Here is a 16,182-nt window from a genome sequence, read left to right as displayed (position 1 = left end):
AAAAAAAAAGGCAAACTACAGCACAGACTTGCTTTCTCATTTTTGCAACTCTATACTACAATTTTGCAGACTGTACACAACCATGAGAGAAATGACACCACCATCACGTTTTCAGGCTTTGGCATGGTAATGCCTAAATCATGAGGATCTTCCTGGAATGCCACAGAGATGGCTCTGGACATTACTGCTTTGGGACTTCTCTACAGCTCATACAGAAAATCCTTGAAAATTCTTCTCTTCATAAAATACCACAAAAATTCCTCGTAGTCCATAATCTATTGCTCCTAGGATCCAACAGTAATTCATAAGATGAACTAAATGGGTGTGCCCTGTACCCCTGAACACTGCGAAGTAACAAGAATGCAAAGATATAAAATAGAAGTAAACATGATCTCTGGCTGCTGATGCTTCTGAATAAAAATGACAGTGACTGTCTAGCACCTTATTTAGTTCCGAAAACAAGACAAAGAAAAGTTAGTTTCAATGACATTCGTGGACAAAAGGGGAAATTAACTCATTTCAGGAGTATCCCACTAAGAGTAATTTTCTAAGGTTGCTTCTTGACCACCGAGCATTCTTGAGCTTCAGTTTGACCCACTTAGGTGCCTGACATCCCTTTTTTTGCAGTGAGATGGTAACTTACCTCCTGATGTAAAGCTCATATATTTCTGGTTGTTAACTGTTTCTTTGGAATCATAAAATTTGAGGACGTCAAGAACTGCTTGTGGGTTCTTCTTCTGCTCTAGTTTTGTTATGTTGGAGGTCTGTAGTAGCCTGGCCCACTGCTCTGGAATGCCCTGTAGATGCCAAATGGAAAGAATGTTAATTTAGAGTATTTAACAGCTGCAGCTGTACAGATCTTTACCAAGATCCCATGCTACCTGTAAGATTACTTTCAGAAATTTTGATTGATACCTTACATTAAAATGAGAAGCTTAAACAGTAGATGCAATCATTCTCTTCTCTAACAAAATACAGAGATAAAACCAGGATCCAACTTTAAAAAGAAAAGAAAGTTATGATCGTGACAGGAAAAAAAGTGCATGAAACTCATCTTTAAATCAATTCTGCTCTTCCATGGAATAATGATTTAAGGCTTAGCTCGTTTTCCTGGTGATTCAGTGCAGACATGACAAGACTATTCTATATTTGTGGACAACACAGTGTATTTTAGGAGCTTTACACTGGATTTTTAATGCTTAATAATGCAAACACATTGGTGAAATGATCACTGCTGTCTGATTAAAAGGTAAACCCCACCCTGATAGGACAATTTGCAGCATTATCAGGGAACACGGAGGGGTTAAGCATCTGCGTTTAAATTGTCAAAATTGTAACACTGAGTTGTACCACAGCTACTGCTGTTAAGGATGTCTCTTTTCTGAGCTCCTGCAGCTCTGTATGTTCTCGACTGTAAAACTGCAGAAATTCAGGACTCAGAAAACAGGCTGAGAGTGCCAATGCCTTGTATGAATTCTCAAACATCTAACGAGGAAGGGTGGCATTTGAGAATTGATCCAATCACTGAAAGCCACTACTCTGCATTGGAATTGTATTAACAAACATTGCTTTAAATATCCAGTATAATTTCCTAAATTTGAGAGCCTATAATTTTCCCCATTTACTGCACAGCCAACATCTACCAGCGAATTTGTAGGGCTTACTGAATGAAAAACTACACCTGAAGTGCATTTACGCTTACCCTTGGTGCCACCCCAACCTAAATACACATTTTAACATGGCTTCTTCCTAAGAAGTTCTCTGCAAAACAATGTGTGACATGGGCCTCCAGAGTTTGGGATTAATGAAAAAAAAGTGGGATAAGCCAAGCAACAAATCTACTGCACACACATCAACCTGCTGCTGCAGTGCTATGACATCTCAAAGAAGCACTTTGATGCAAGCTTCTTTTGGGCCTGTGACGCACCTCTGGGAGCTTCCCTGTGCACATCTGTGAGCCATAGAGATCTGGCTGTAATGGACGTAAATAAAGAAAGAAAAGAAAGTTAAAACAGAATGTGGGACAACTTAGAAGGTGGTAGGAGGTGAAACCAATGGGCCAAAATGGGGTAAGTCCCATCTAAAATGGGAGCTCTGAGGTAGGTACTAAATAGGTGGTGGACAGGCTACAGGAAGGCAGGCTTAGGAAAACAGAAAACTCATGACCGTTCCAAAGTTTGGAAGCATCATTCCCCCTCCTCGCTTTTTTTAAGCCAGTTTTTCTCTCCCTTCTAAAAATGCATTACTGAGGATTAATGGCAAGTGACTAGAAAAATTACTCATGGTTTCTTTTTCTTTTTAATTAAAAAATAAAGATAAAAGAGAAATATCTGGGCTTTTACTGTTTGTCTAGCTTTTAAAGCCGGGTCAGCAATTTTGAATGGCTCTACACAAGATTTTCCAATGGTTCCCCAGCCCCATGATCACAATTGGCCACTGCATGAGTCAACAAAGTGCAATGGAGAAAGCAGCTGGTCAAACTCAGATTTCACACTGGGAGGTTGTGTGTGGTCATAATCCAAATAACCTACATGTGCCAGACTGAAAATTGGGGCAATTCAGAAGGCTTTATTGAATTAATAATGTGTGACTTCTTTGGAGTTTTAGCCACACCTTTCTCCCACTTGCAAATCCTGTAATCTTGAAACTTTAAAAGTTTGGTTGGTGACCGTGTCTTATTCTAGACTGGGGATCAGGAAACTGTTCCAAAAATGCATGCCTCACAAGATGCACTCAAAGCCCTGCAAACCACACTTCTTCCTCCATTCAGAAAATGCAACTGTTCCTTCAAAATCAATCAATATAAAGCTCTGGAAGCATGCTCCCACCCAACAGTTTTAAGCCAATTTTATTTTGGGCTTTAAATCCTAATTCTTAGCAAGTGGGGTTGCTCCAAGCATAGTGAAATGGAGATATAAAATACGTTCATGAGCAACAATGCAGCTTGGTACTCAAGGCTGAAAGCCAAAACTCAGGAGCCCATGCAGGTGTCCCCAACTTTGCTTTGAAATGCAACTAAGGGCAATCAGGTGATGCAGCCAGGGGGTGACTGTTAGGTGTTAAAACATGGTTCGATGCATCACACGTAACCAGTAGAGGAAACACCAATGGCATGACAACTGGAATAATTTGAAACTTAACAACAAACAAAAACATACGAAGAAACCATATTTGTACATGTATTGCACATTCCCATGGCACTTCCAAACTTTTGAAAGAGACAGACAGTGTTGTCACTAGACAGTGGGAATATTTGTACGTGGTATGGCTACTGGCAGCCCCTGCAGAAGGACTGCCCAGCTGATACACCAGTTGGACCCAGGCTGGGACAAATCAAACATGTCAGATGTGACGTGAAATGCAATGCTTGCATCTGGAGACTCACTGGGGGCTGACAGGTAGTTCTTAACAGCGCAATTCCCTTGCTGACTGACATTTTGCTCCACTAAGGACAGCAGAGTTAAGCCTTGTGCTGGCAAGCTGCATGGGAGGAGTGAGGAGTCACCTTTCTCTTTGGTTTGTTTTAAATCAGTTGGAGCCTTCACAATGTGCAGCACTGCACTTGCGCAATTTAGGAACAAGAATTGCTGTAGAAATGTTGTGAGAAGCAGCAGCCGTCTCATGTCTGCTGTTTTCAAAGGGGAAAAAAAGATATTAAAAAGAAGTAGTGCTACAGCAGTAACAGTGAATATATTTAGCCAGGTTTTGTCCTGTGAAGGGCTAGGACCCGTGCTGGTGGCATCTCACATGAAAATCAACAAACTCCAAAGCTACAGACTGTTTTGACGCACTGGATAATAGCAATAATATTCACACTGATTCAAACCGTCATTTCTGAAGTAGATAGAGAACTTAGAACTCAAGTGCGTTAACCTCTGCTTCCCTCCTTTTTGCTGCAGCTGGCAGGGATGCACAACTAACTGGGATCCTCGCCGCCAGCCAGCCAGCCTAGGAGAGAACAGGTAGTGAGTGACCCATCGCGTTTGCATAGAGCCAGAAGGAAAGTCTGAAGCACAGGGCAGAAATACAGGCAGTAGGTTGAAAGGAAGAATAAATAGAGGAAAGGAAGAATAGCTCAACATTCAGTGGGGAGAGCAGTGAAACAAGGAAGGAAGGAAGAAGTAAGAAACTCCAACACAAAAATGGAGAAAACAAAAGCATAACATATAACGTGGTAACAAGATAGAGAATGGTGCTGAAGAGAAACCTGAGCAATAAAGTGGCTACAGAGAGAGGCAGAGAGGAAAAAGAGAAAAAACAGGGTAGCAGGGAAAACACTATTTTAAAATTTTACGCTAAGTTTCTGAATGCAAATGACCACATCTGGGTACTTTAAAAGAGTATTTAATCAAGCACTAGGGTTCAGCACAAAAATAATTTTTGAAAGATTTTATATATTTTTTTTTAACTAAAGCTAATTAACTAGTCTACATATTTTAAATGTAGCTGTGTTTCCTAATTACTAAGAATTTTTCAGTTTCACTACTTCTTTGAAGACACGCTATCATCATGTGTGTCCTTTTCCTTTTCCTGTTGCTAGTACTATTACTGCTGCTGTTGAAGTGTACAGAAAGTTTCCAGCCTCCTGAAATGTTTTTGAGAAGCAAAAATAGCAACAGAAGTAAAAAAGTGATGAAGAACCCACATTTAGGGCTCAAATTTCAGAAACCAACCAGACTTTGTCCAAGCAAGTGATTTGTCCCATCCTGTTTGGTGTATGCAGCACACGCTACAGTCTGACATACGGTGAGAACACAGTCTGACCACTTAGCTCACAGGGTACTACTGATGGTACGGAGAGTTGCTAATGTTTCCTCTCACCTCTGCAGTTCAACCAAGTGTAAGCTTACTGCCATCTCAGCTTCACTGAGTAATGGTTTCAGCACCTAGCCAGCAGTCTGAGAAAATGCTTTGAAGTCCCCTGCAGACTTCAAGGAGCTTCTATCAGACTCATTTTTCCCAATGCTTCATATACTTTGTAATGTAAGTAAAAAAAGCTGATCACCTACCCTAAAAGGCATAGTTTGAAGATTACTGAATTAAAATGAATGGACTTCAACAGTGCTGCTGCTTTCTGAGCATCTCCAAGAGCTGTCTGCAGAGCAGCCGGACTTTGCACTTTGGGGCCAGTTGTCTACAGCAAGACAGACGCTATGCGCATATGTGGGGTTTTTCAGTGCTTTCCCAAAGACTGAATAACCACCCTGTGGGACTGGTAAAAGCATACACCTACATTTTTCTTAAGTTTTCATTTTCCACAGACACTCTGCTGATAATCCTTGGAGAAAAAAAAAGCAGCCTGAATCAGAAGTAAAACACTGCAAACCCTAAGCCCAAAAAATAAAGGTCTCTTTCTTCACAGCCTGGCTGTTGTCATCTGAAGTTTCTGGCAACAGGCAGCTATTTTACCATCAAGAAAGCAGAAATTTTAGTAAACATGCAACACAGCAGTTACTTACTGTGAATTCTCCAGTGACGGCATCAAACCCCACGTGAATCGTGTGTTCAAAGTCTGAAGGAAGAGAGATCTCCGGACGTTCCTTCTCTTTCTTCTTATTGGCTAGGGGCAAAATGTTAACATGCACTTATTTTCTGTACAGCTTTTCATTCAAAAATTATCACAATCATTTGCGCTCAAAATAGGGTTTTAAAACTGGGTAACAGTTCAAAGGTTACTTGACAATTAATACAACACCAGCCTGAATGTCAGCCCCTGCTTTGAGAAGGTCTAGAAGGTGATATTTGATTTTGGTTTTCTTCCAATCAGTGTCACAGCTGCCAAAGCAAGGGAATTTAAGTTCATGAAGTAGTTTCCTTATGCCACCTCTACCCAGTATGACTTCTACTGTCAGTTATTTTCTCCGTAAGTTTTCATATCTAGCCACTAAATTCCTGTTTGACTTTGCTGTCTGGGCTCCTGCAGAAGTATCCAGGACGTGCACGTGTGAGCCTGTCTGCATGCGTGTCTTCTCCACCATGCTCTGAACCTGTCAAAGTCAGCCAACTCAGAGAGGAGAGGTTTTAAAGATAACCAGGTTCCTAAAAGTCCTGTGAAAACAGGCAGAATGTTTGGCAAACTCCCAAACACACAGATGAAGGTAGCATAAACCTGCGTTCAGATACCCATTCTGCTGACAAGTACTTGAATTATTTGGCTTCCCTGGAGCACCCACACGCTCCAGGAGCAATCACCATGTGGTTGAACAATCCCGTGCAGAGCATCTGTAGGATCCTCTTTAGTGCCAGGGGCGTATCTGTAACAGCTGAGTGGGAAGCTGCTGTTCTACCAAACACATTAGTCATCTCAGTGACAAAATCACATCCTAATGACGGGAATGGAGCAAATATTACAGTGTCCACTTGTAGTACGGGAAAGTTAGAAATGCAAACTCAGGAAATAAGACGTGAAACTCTCATGATGCATGCAAAAAAAATATTTTAAAAATGACATCATCTTATATCTTTAAATTGAGCACCCTGCACCTCAGGATCCTGCCTTTCCTCTGCCACCCTTCCTATTCATCTAATGTATCCCTGTTTTAGGTATCCTCATTATGGTCCTGAGCAGCTTGTTCTGTAGGTCTGATGTAGTACGACTTTATGCTAACAACTGAGCGACCCAGAGCTATACAAGATGTTTATACTGTGCTTGTCTTGATGGGACCCTCTATCAGGATCTCTAAATGCCACTGCGTTACCATTTATTAACGATAACAGGAAAATGACGACGTGTGCCACAGTTACACATCAGCAGGAGGGAAAGGAGCAATTGCTCAGTTCCCGTCTTTATATTCGATATTCCTTCCATGCAGTGCCAGTGACAGCCCTGCTCTGCACATTAAAAAGAGCTGGAGGAAGACAATGCTGCTAGCTCAATCATAAGCTTCCCCTTCTACACTGCTATCAGCCAGGATAGAGCTTTGCAAAATCTATCTTCTGTCACATCAGCCTTCACTGCTCATGGACTCGTAATTAGCCTGCATTTTAGTATTACATCTGCCCACTTCATGAGTTCCCCCAGGTGCCTCACCCAAGGGCTGAGCTCCCAATGCACCAGCACCCCTCGCATCCTGGATCTGCCTTTGCTCACAGACAGCAAGGCTCCCCGCAGCAAACCACTCCAAGTTTCCAAGTTGTGTTTTATCTTATAAAGGAAAGCTTCTCCTGCCTCATTTTTCTTCTTCTACCTTGCAGCCTCGTTTAGCTGGAAGATGGTCTGCTCCTCCTAACTAAAATCCAGAGTACTTGGGATGTTTCTAATTCTTTCCCTGCACTGTTGCATTCATCCTCATTAAACAATTAACCGCCACCTTTCAGCTGTACTGCAACCCCCTACACAATGCTCATTGATGAATTATTTTCATTTGGCACTCAATAAAGATAGCAGCAATATATCACATATGAATGCAAAGGCTTTTTGCCTTCTTTTATCTCTAAGGTGGTGTTGCTTTAATTTTCAGGATAAAGGTTGCCAGTTAGATGCCATCTTTGTTCAGCACACCTAACTTTTTGCTGTAGATAACACTCACTGGCTTCTCCTTACCTCATCATTTGCAAGCAAATGCAGTGAAAATTAGATTTAAAGGGTCAACAAATTCAGTTTAAAGCAACAGTCAAATCTGTATGTGAAACAAGGTATTAGAGAAAACGTTCCATCAACAGCAGCACTCGTCCTTTCCAGGCCTCTCCTGCAGGGACAAGCATCCCAGCTCGTTCCTCACCATTTGGCTCCTCTGTTTCACAGGGCTCTGCCTACCAGGTGCACACAGAATGCCTATGGACCAACGCAGATCTGGTGTAATCTATATACAGAATTAAATATCTGTTCACAGCACCCTCCCCTCCCCCCCCCACTCCAGCAGCCTTATCCTTTTCTTTCTCCTCCACTAATATGAAACACTTGGAGCTTCATTCCTTTCCTCTGTTCTTTTCCTGGACAGGAGGCATCCAGATGACTTCAGGTCAGACTCCACTTCCATCCAGCACCTTCACTGGGAGCGACGTTACTCACCCAGTGATCTTTATACAGATGTACCTCTGGAGGTGAAAGGAGGATCTGAGCCGTGGTGGGCCTGCCCCCTTCTTATTGCCTTAGGTTCAGTGTTCTGCAGGGCCTCAGTTCACACGCTATATTAATTTATTGCACAGCAATTGCAGGGGGGTTAGAAGAGCAAGGCTGGATGCAAACAGCTGGAAGAGCACAAGCCATTTCTTTCTGTTCTCAGGTCTCCTGAGGCAACAGCACTTTGCTGAAAGGAAACACTGCGGTCCCATCACCATCGCTACCTCTGAAGAAAATGGCTCATGTCACAGCTTCGGCATGGGATGTGGGGAATGGGTTCGATTCCTTGCTCCACACACAGACTGCCCAGGTGACACCGGGAACGTATTTCAGTATTCCTGCCCCAGGAAACGGGGTACCTTCCCCAGCGATGGGGTGAGAGGAGCTGTACCAAGAGATGGGAGGAGATCAGGTGTGACTTCAGTGGCTTGCTTTGACTGTAGAAGCATAGACAGGCCCTGCGCAGTCATCAGTGGCTTACCGAAGCAAGGTTTTATACGCAGAAGTGCTCAAAGCCTAACTGAAAACCAAGGTATTACACTCCGGTAGCATAGCGCTGCCAAACAGTGCGGGTCCCTGAGTGCAGCAGTGCCAGCACAAACCCCTGCCTGTGAGGGAGCACAGCACCACCTCCATCCTCGCATCCCTGCTGTCTGGGGAGCAAACGAAAGGCAACACAGCTCCTGCAGGTTTGGGCACGAACACCCTGCCACGGTATTTTCACGTTCTGTGCGCTAACACCAGCAGCGGACTATCGCTATAAATCTGTGAGGCTGCAAAGCGTTGCACCCAGCGCGAGTAGCCATATTCATCACCTTCCATGTTTATAAGCAGGACTCTCAAAAATGTGTCTCTGAGTCTGCAAAGCATGCATTCGCCAGCTGATGCCCTGACTCACAAGCCAACCATGAGATGAAACCACCTCAAGGGGCTTGACCAGCCAAGTTAAATTTACTCCATTTATTACTTCACCCAACAAAATTAAGCTATAACTCTTAGCTTACTTTCCCTCCCAGCCACATTTAAAACCATGACACTTGCGTACTTCCTAAGACTGCTCTGTCTGATAGTTATTTATGTCTATTTTTAATGTCACTGCCCATTTCCAGGAGGGGATGTTTCTGGATCTCCCTGTTTCCACACGCATTTCGCACTGCACCTCCTGCTTTAGAGCCATGCCCTCGGAGAAGCACAAACCACCCTGCCAGCAGCAGGCAAAGTGACCCGAGCCATTCTGGGAATCAAACAAGCAGGGACAGATTTTAATTCTAGCCTTTAAAAAGCATCAATTGAAAATTCATTTTGTTCCCAGAAGGAAACATTTGGGGAAGTGCTCTGCAGGGTGAACCTAACAGATCTGCCTGAGGCATGGTCCAGCAGGTCACCGATGGCCGAGGTCTGTGAGGACACCTGGATTTCACCTAGCCCCACGGTCTGCTCAAAGCTGGCCACCTGGAGCAGCTGCCCAGGACTGTGCCAAGCTGAACACCCCCAAGGATGGAGATTTCACAGCCTCTCTGGGCAACCTGTTTCAGTGTTCAACCATAACCACAGTTAAAAAAAAAAAATAAAAAATTGTTATGCTTAAATTGTAAATTTCAACCTAAAATATTCTGTATTTCAATTTGTTCACACTGCCTCCTATACTGCAATGGGCACAAAAGATGAAGTCTGTGTGTCTTTTTCCTCAGAAGTGCTTTCCAGCTGGATGACCCCAGTGCGTACTGGTGCACGGGGCTGTTCCTCCCCAGGTGCAGCCCTCTGCATCTCCCTTCCTTGACTTTCACAAGGTTCCTGTCCATACATTTCTCCAGGCTGTTGAGGTTTCTCTGCCACCCCATCTGCTGTGTCAATCACTCCTCCCAGTTTTCTATCACCTGCACACCTGCTGAGAAAGCTGCAGTCTGTCCCATCGCCCCACTCATTATTGAAGATGTTAGACACTGCTGGTCCCAGTGTTCAGCTCCTGGGCTACTCTACTAATGACTGGCCTCCAGCCGGATTTCATGGTGCTGATCCTACCGCTTTGTGACCAGCATTTCAACCAGTTTTCAGTTCACCTCACTGTCCACTCATCTACATTGTGCTTCAGCAGTTTTTCTCCAAGGATGTACCAAGGGAGGCTGTGTTAACACCTCACTAGAGAAAATACCCACTGCTCTCCCTTCACCACCAAGCCTGTGTCATCTCAAGGTAGAAGCCTGTCAGGACGGTTAATCATGACTTCCCCTTTGTAAATCCATGCTGACTACTTCTGGTCACATTCTTGTCCTTTATTGGTTTGGAAATGGTTTCTGGGAAGATTTGCTCCACTAACTTCCCAGGCACCAAGGTGAGGCTGACTGGCGTGTGGTTCCCTGGATCCTCCTTCTCGAGGACAGAAGGGCCAGTCACTTTTTTTCCAGTTGTCAGGCAACTCATCCAATCGCCATGACCTTTCAAAAATAATTGAGTGCCTTGCAATGCCATCAGTCAGCTCCCTCAGCACTCATGGGTGCTGCCCATCAGGTCCCATGACATTAAAAAAGAGGATTAAGTTTCCTTGATTCTGCAAATACGTTAACTCAAGACTTACCCCATTCTGCCAACATATTTTAAAGAATGCAACTGAAATGCTTTTTAAAAGATTCTGTGACCACACCCAGCAGGTTTTAAAACAAGCCATTCTGCATCCACTATCACTGCAGAAGCGACAAGCACGAAAAGCCTTGCTCCTGTTCATGGAATGCAAGTGTATTAAAAAAAAAAAAGTGTCAGGTATACTGCCTTCTCATTTCTGCAAATGTGTTTTGCAAAGCACGCAACTTCATCTCTGCTTTTACTGCAAACCCAAAGCGAAACCCAAAGAAAAGGATTCCCCAACTTAACTGTAGAGGTATTTTTAAAAGGCAAGTCGCACAACGTGTGTGCATGTTTTACTGGCTTCCCAAAGACAAGAAGTAACTGACTGAACACCTCCTCCTCTTTTGAAACATGTTACTAGAGTAATTGGAACAGAAGGCTTTGGAAGGACTTTTAATTATCATGTTCTGCAACTGAAACAGAAAGAAAACAGAGGCAGAAAGTAAACACAGCAACCGACAGAAAGCAAGACAAAGATGGAGCCACCCATTCGCACTGCTGATACTTTACTTTTATCCCCTCCTCCTGGGAAGATGGAGCGAAGCCTGGCTTTCTTGTTCTTCTCCTCAGGGGCCATGGGGAGCGGTTTTGAACTGTGGTTTAGTGCTGAAGAATCGCGATTGTTGCTGTTCATTCTCAACGGTGGGGCTGGAGGTTTCTCTTCAATATCCAGACTATCGGACATCTTCAGCAGACCTCACAGCCTCCTGCAAAAGCAGAACAGAAAGCATGCCTGTCAAGGGAGGATGCCAAGGCCGGTGTCCTGGGGAGAAGAGGAAAGAAAAAAGCCTTCTGCTGGAATAAGGAAGCCTGTCTGTTAGAGGTTTGCTCTGAATAAGGTTAGTGTTGTTTGCTATAAATACATGCAGTGACTAATTCCTAAAAATCATTGTACCACTTCAAAAATAAAGTTTTTTTTGTCTTTCATAAAGTCTTTTTTTTAAAAAATATTTACAACTTTTTTCTTCATGCAGTTGTTTACAAACCAAACCTTCCTCTAGAACCAGACCTCCAAAGCCAAGTTCACATGACTTATTAAAACTATCTTGTACCCTAGTGGACCATTTATATGATGTAAGAAAGAGGGTGGATGTTGGGCTGGTATAGATAGCAAGCATTAAGATCTGTTCCCTCCCCACTTTGTGTTTGCAGAGGGTTTACTCATGAGAGTGTGGGGTTTCAAAAGGAACCATCTTGCCAAAGGAAATTTATTCAGAAGTACCGATTAAAAATACTTTTGCACATAAAAATGAGCAAAGCATTTGCTTTAAAATCAGTCAAAACCTAAGCAGGAAAATGATCGCATCCTGAAAACATTCAAGTCTTCCTCTTTCTGTTCTGGTTCCCACATGGGTACTGTAGCGTTGTTTGTGGCAGAGCTTTGAAAACAGCACCATAAAGTCCTGAGCACGGTACATCAGAAGGAAGGGACATATACAGCCTTCTGTTGACCCCCTAAGCACAGGGTTACTGATCTAAGGAAAAAAACACCCAGAAATTGTTATACAAGATTTGCAGGTTGGGGAAACACAAGGCAGGTACTGCTTTTGAAATTCCTGATCTTTCTAGTGTATCTTAAATATTAAAATTCAAGCCTGGATTAACCAGCTGGTTTAACAAACAAGCAGTGCTTGGTAAAATGAACTCCGACTGTTTTAAGACCTGAAAATAGAGTATGATTTCAAACAGATCAGATGTGATGTGGGCTCTAGTGCATATTTTTAAAGGTTACAATTCTCCAAGCACCTTGCCTTCCAACCCCTCCAAAACGAATGTAGCTCCATTTATGGAAGGCACATGCAGGCCACTGTGCTTGTCGGATGGATCCTCCCGTGTGCTGATTCACAGATAACACACGTTAGTGCAGTCAGCAGCTCCTCTCTTAAATTTGAGATGAGGCAACTCATGTTTTTAGCTGCGGAAGTCATAGCTTTCTTCAGGAGTATCAGCCAAAGACAGTGACTTACACAACAAGGTCCTGCATCTCGATGGGTAACAGCACCGCTGCACTCACTTCAGTCAGGTAAAGCTGCCTCTTTTTTTTTTTTTTTTTAATTATTTTTATTTTTTTTCCAGGACTGAGGTTAAAGCTTTCTAGAATAGCATTTACGTCGATACAGCTGAAATTTTGCCAGGATTTCTGGCTGATATATTAATAGGGGATAATCAAACCCACGTTGCCTTGAGAATTCCTTCCATATAAAAACTAAATGACCAACTGAAAAATGTAGAGAGGTTTACTCTAGCCTGTTTTTCATGATGACGTGGGCATTTTAGTCTGTTACCATTTTCAAATCACTACACATAAAACAATCATTTCTTCTTTTTTTTTTTTTTTTTAAACTACTGTATTTATGTTTTTAATTCCATCTAGACAAGATCCCATAATGACAGATCTGGGATTCAAAGCATCCGCCTAATGATAAGAACAATACAGGAAACATACTCATCACATCTCCGTCTTGCACTAGTCCCTTGGTCTACAAAGCTGGGCTTCTGAACGTCCTGATCCCCAAGGGATCCCAGGATCCGTCCCCAAGGTCGCACAATTGACAACCCCAGCAAAAGCTGGTCCAGCCCTTTCCCCAGCACACATAGCGCAAAGCAGGGATCGTGGAGATCTCGATTCACCAGCACATACCTAAAGACATCACTGACGCCTGTCTGCTCACCTTCCTTGGGGGAGCAGTTTATATGAGCACTCTTCCCAGCTGACTTCATCAACTGGTCTGTGTTACATTAGTGATCTGAGTTAACTGGGCAGACTTTGCCTTCAGAGAGTTCGGGAGACCTCAAACAATTGCTTCACTGGCAGATCAACAAGGTGTTCACCAGGCAAAGGGGATGTCTACCACTGGTCTCAAGGCCGCTGTGGACTGCTAGACCTTACCTCCAGTTGAGTTTTCACCTCCACTAGAGCTAAGGCTGAATCTCAGGCACCCACCGACCAGGTGGTGGCCCCCAGAGCCTCGCCTTTGTGCCTGGAAGCGTGGCAAAGATCACGCACCCTTAGCTAACCAAGTTGTGTAATGGAAGCAGCTCTCAGACAGAAAGATGCTTTTGTCGCTTGTAACACATCATTTGGGAAAGCACAGAAGTGATGGGCACAGAAAATTCTGGTCCACTGGCATGTGTCCGGTCCCCACAAGAGGGCTCTGCCGACACACCCCAGCCACCCAGGTAGAGACCTACTGGGAGACTGGCTGCGATGGCAGAGGAATAGGGCTCAGCTGCCTATGGAAGCACGTATGTAGGCAACAACGTGCTTTGTACCACCAGGGAGTAGCAAGAGTTATGCCCAGGCGAGGGTTTGTGCTGATCTGGTTTTCAAGTACAGACTAGCCTACTTACCTGGAGAACTAAATGCTTTTGTAGATTTAGGTCAAACAGTTAACGTTAATAATCTTTGTGATTCTATCCTGAAATGCAAGAGGGTTTCCAGTAATGAGGAAAAAAGAGCCAGCATTGAAAAGGACTGAAAGGTAGTAGGGAGGACTGCCCAGCAGAGCCATGGTGCTCCAGAAAGCCCTTTGCCAGCAAGGCTCTGCATCCGCAGCATCTTCCAGCTTGCACCATCAACCATGAGCAGGCAGACATCCTGCAGCCATGCTACTGGGATGCTTTTCTTTTCTCTCCCAACATCAAGCAATCCTCACAGGCTTTTATTTGCTCTTTAACCCACCTACAAATACTTCTCTGGTGCCGAAGACGGCCTTTGCTCCCCAAAATCATCAGCGTGAGGGCGACCATAGAAGCAGCAAGGCACGTCTTCAGCTTATTATCAAAAGCAAGACGTTTTTCTGTGAAGTCTATTATATGGCACAAAGCTTCAGCTGCCCTCAGAATGGGACAACTGTATCTGTCACTGTATCTGTTTGTAAACAATGCCAGTCTGCTGAAATAGGTCCTCCCATGGGATTTCGTTCCACAAAGAATACCATTAATGGTTTCTGGCCCAATTTGCCTATGATGTAATTATTTCCAAGATCTTGAAAGGAACACTATATTTTGTTCAGAGCTGTTTCAGGCTCAGTTTCAAGAACTGTACAAAGCTCTTTTATTCACTTCTAAACCAGAAGAAAAAAGAGGGGGGAAGATAGCCTGAAAGGTTTAACGGTTGATATTAACTTCCTAAAGCTGGTCTAAAGGAAAACTAAAGCAAACCACAAAGCAATACACAGTGAGAGACTTAAAATTTATGGTTTTCCTGATCAGAGCCCATCTGCTCTTCCATTCATTCTAATTTTGAGAATTTCCATATACCACTGCATCATGGCAAAATAAGATTCACTATCATATTTAATTTGAGTGTTTTGTACTGATTTGCTCCAACTTAGAGAAAACCTCCAAAGAATGGAGGGCCAAGGAGCACATAAGCAGCACATAATCCACTGAAGACCTTCTCCTAACAAGCTATTGAAAGCAAGCTTCTAGGCAAGACAAAGAAAGAAAGAGAAAAGAAAACTCAACCTCCCACCTGTATCAGAATTGCAAATTCTAGGAGAATAATGCTGAATTTGTAGAGTAAGGTACTCCACGCCCGAAAGATTGCAAAATCCGCAGGACTGACTGAAGGGAAAGAAGCATTTCCAGGGTTTCTGAGCTAATATTCCACAACTCTTGCAAATCCAGAGAGCCATCACGGTGTTGGTTTTCACTCGTGTCACATTTTCTAGAATCCTCCTGCAGCCCTGAGGGCTAAGGAGGAAATTTAAAATAAAAACAGAACTGAGGCCTGCAGAACAATTCTATGGAGGAGGCGAGGGCCTGGCAAAACCTCCCCGCAGACCTGTGAAACACCGCACCCTGCTTCTGAGCACTGTGACAGCACACCTACCAGAGCACTTTGCCATCCCACACCAGAGCTGCGGGAGCCACCCAGGTTGTCCTCAGGGACAGGTTTTGGAAGGACCCAGCTCATGCTTGCCAAGAGGATGGAGCACACAATCATCAGAATTTTCTCACCTCATTCCTCCAAGACCCCATCAGAGCAGCCAAGGTGGTGCTGGTAACCCTTTTAAAACAAACTGGTAAGACAGTAACGTGCAACAAAGGCGGATGCCCAACACCTATGTCCAGAGAAAGCTTACAACAGCCAAAGGCTTTAAGGGAGTATTTAAGGAAGCAGACTATTCTATTGAAAACACAGCAACAAAAACATATTCAAGTACGTTAGCTAGGGCTTTGTGGCCAAGTGGAAAAACTGAAATTAAATTCTCAACCAGGTCGGTGACTTCAACACAACTATTACAGGGTCAGGGAACAAATTCAATGTCCCTTTCATTCCACCCCACCTCTTCCTACCATCGGTTTTGTAAGGGTAAAGACAAACATGGACTTTAAATACAGGGCATTCAGCTTCTCCATGACTCAATTCCCCCTCTGCAAAAACCTGTCTTAGAATATTTTTTGCATCCAGTTCTTGCCAAGCTAGGGAAAGGAGAGGAAGATACTTAACGCACCCAAATGTCTTCAGAACACCACACATGCAAAAAAAT

General features: G+C 43.6%; 1 protein-coding gene across 7 annotated transcripts in view; it reads right to left on the bottom strand.

Annotated features, from left to right (window-relative positions):
• Positions 1-16,182, bottom strand: part of PAK3 (p21 (RAC1) activated kinase 3) — a 179,753-nt gene that overhangs the window by 30,714 nt on the left and 132,857 nt on the right. For all 7 annotated transcript variants that reach the window (XM_035541878.2, XM_035541873.2, XM_035541874.2 and 4 more), the window contains exons 2-4: positions 11,195-11,391; positions 5,460-5,560; positions 644-797 (exon numbers count right to left, since the gene is read on the bottom strand). In XM_035541878.2, the coding sequence (XP_035397771.1) occupies positions 644-797; positions 5,460-5,560; positions 11,195-11,369 (430 nt within the window). In that variant the 5' untranslated portion in view covers positions 11,370-11,391. The remainder of the gene's footprint in view (positions 1-643; positions 798-5,459; positions 5,561-11,194; positions 11,392-16,182) is intronic.

Source organism: Cygnus atratus, chromosome 13 (assembly GCF_013377495.2).
Source record: "Cygnus atratus isolate AKBS03 ecotype Queensland, Australia chromosome 13, CAtr_DNAZoo_HiC_assembly, whole genome shotgun sequence".
In the NCBI taxonomy this organism is placed as follows: domain Eukaryota; kingdom Metazoa; phylum Chordata; class Aves; order Anseriformes; family Anatidae; genus Cygnus; species Cygnus atratus.
The sequence above is the reverse complement of the archived record's forward strand: the minus strand, read 5'-3'. Positions and strand labels throughout refer to the sequence as shown.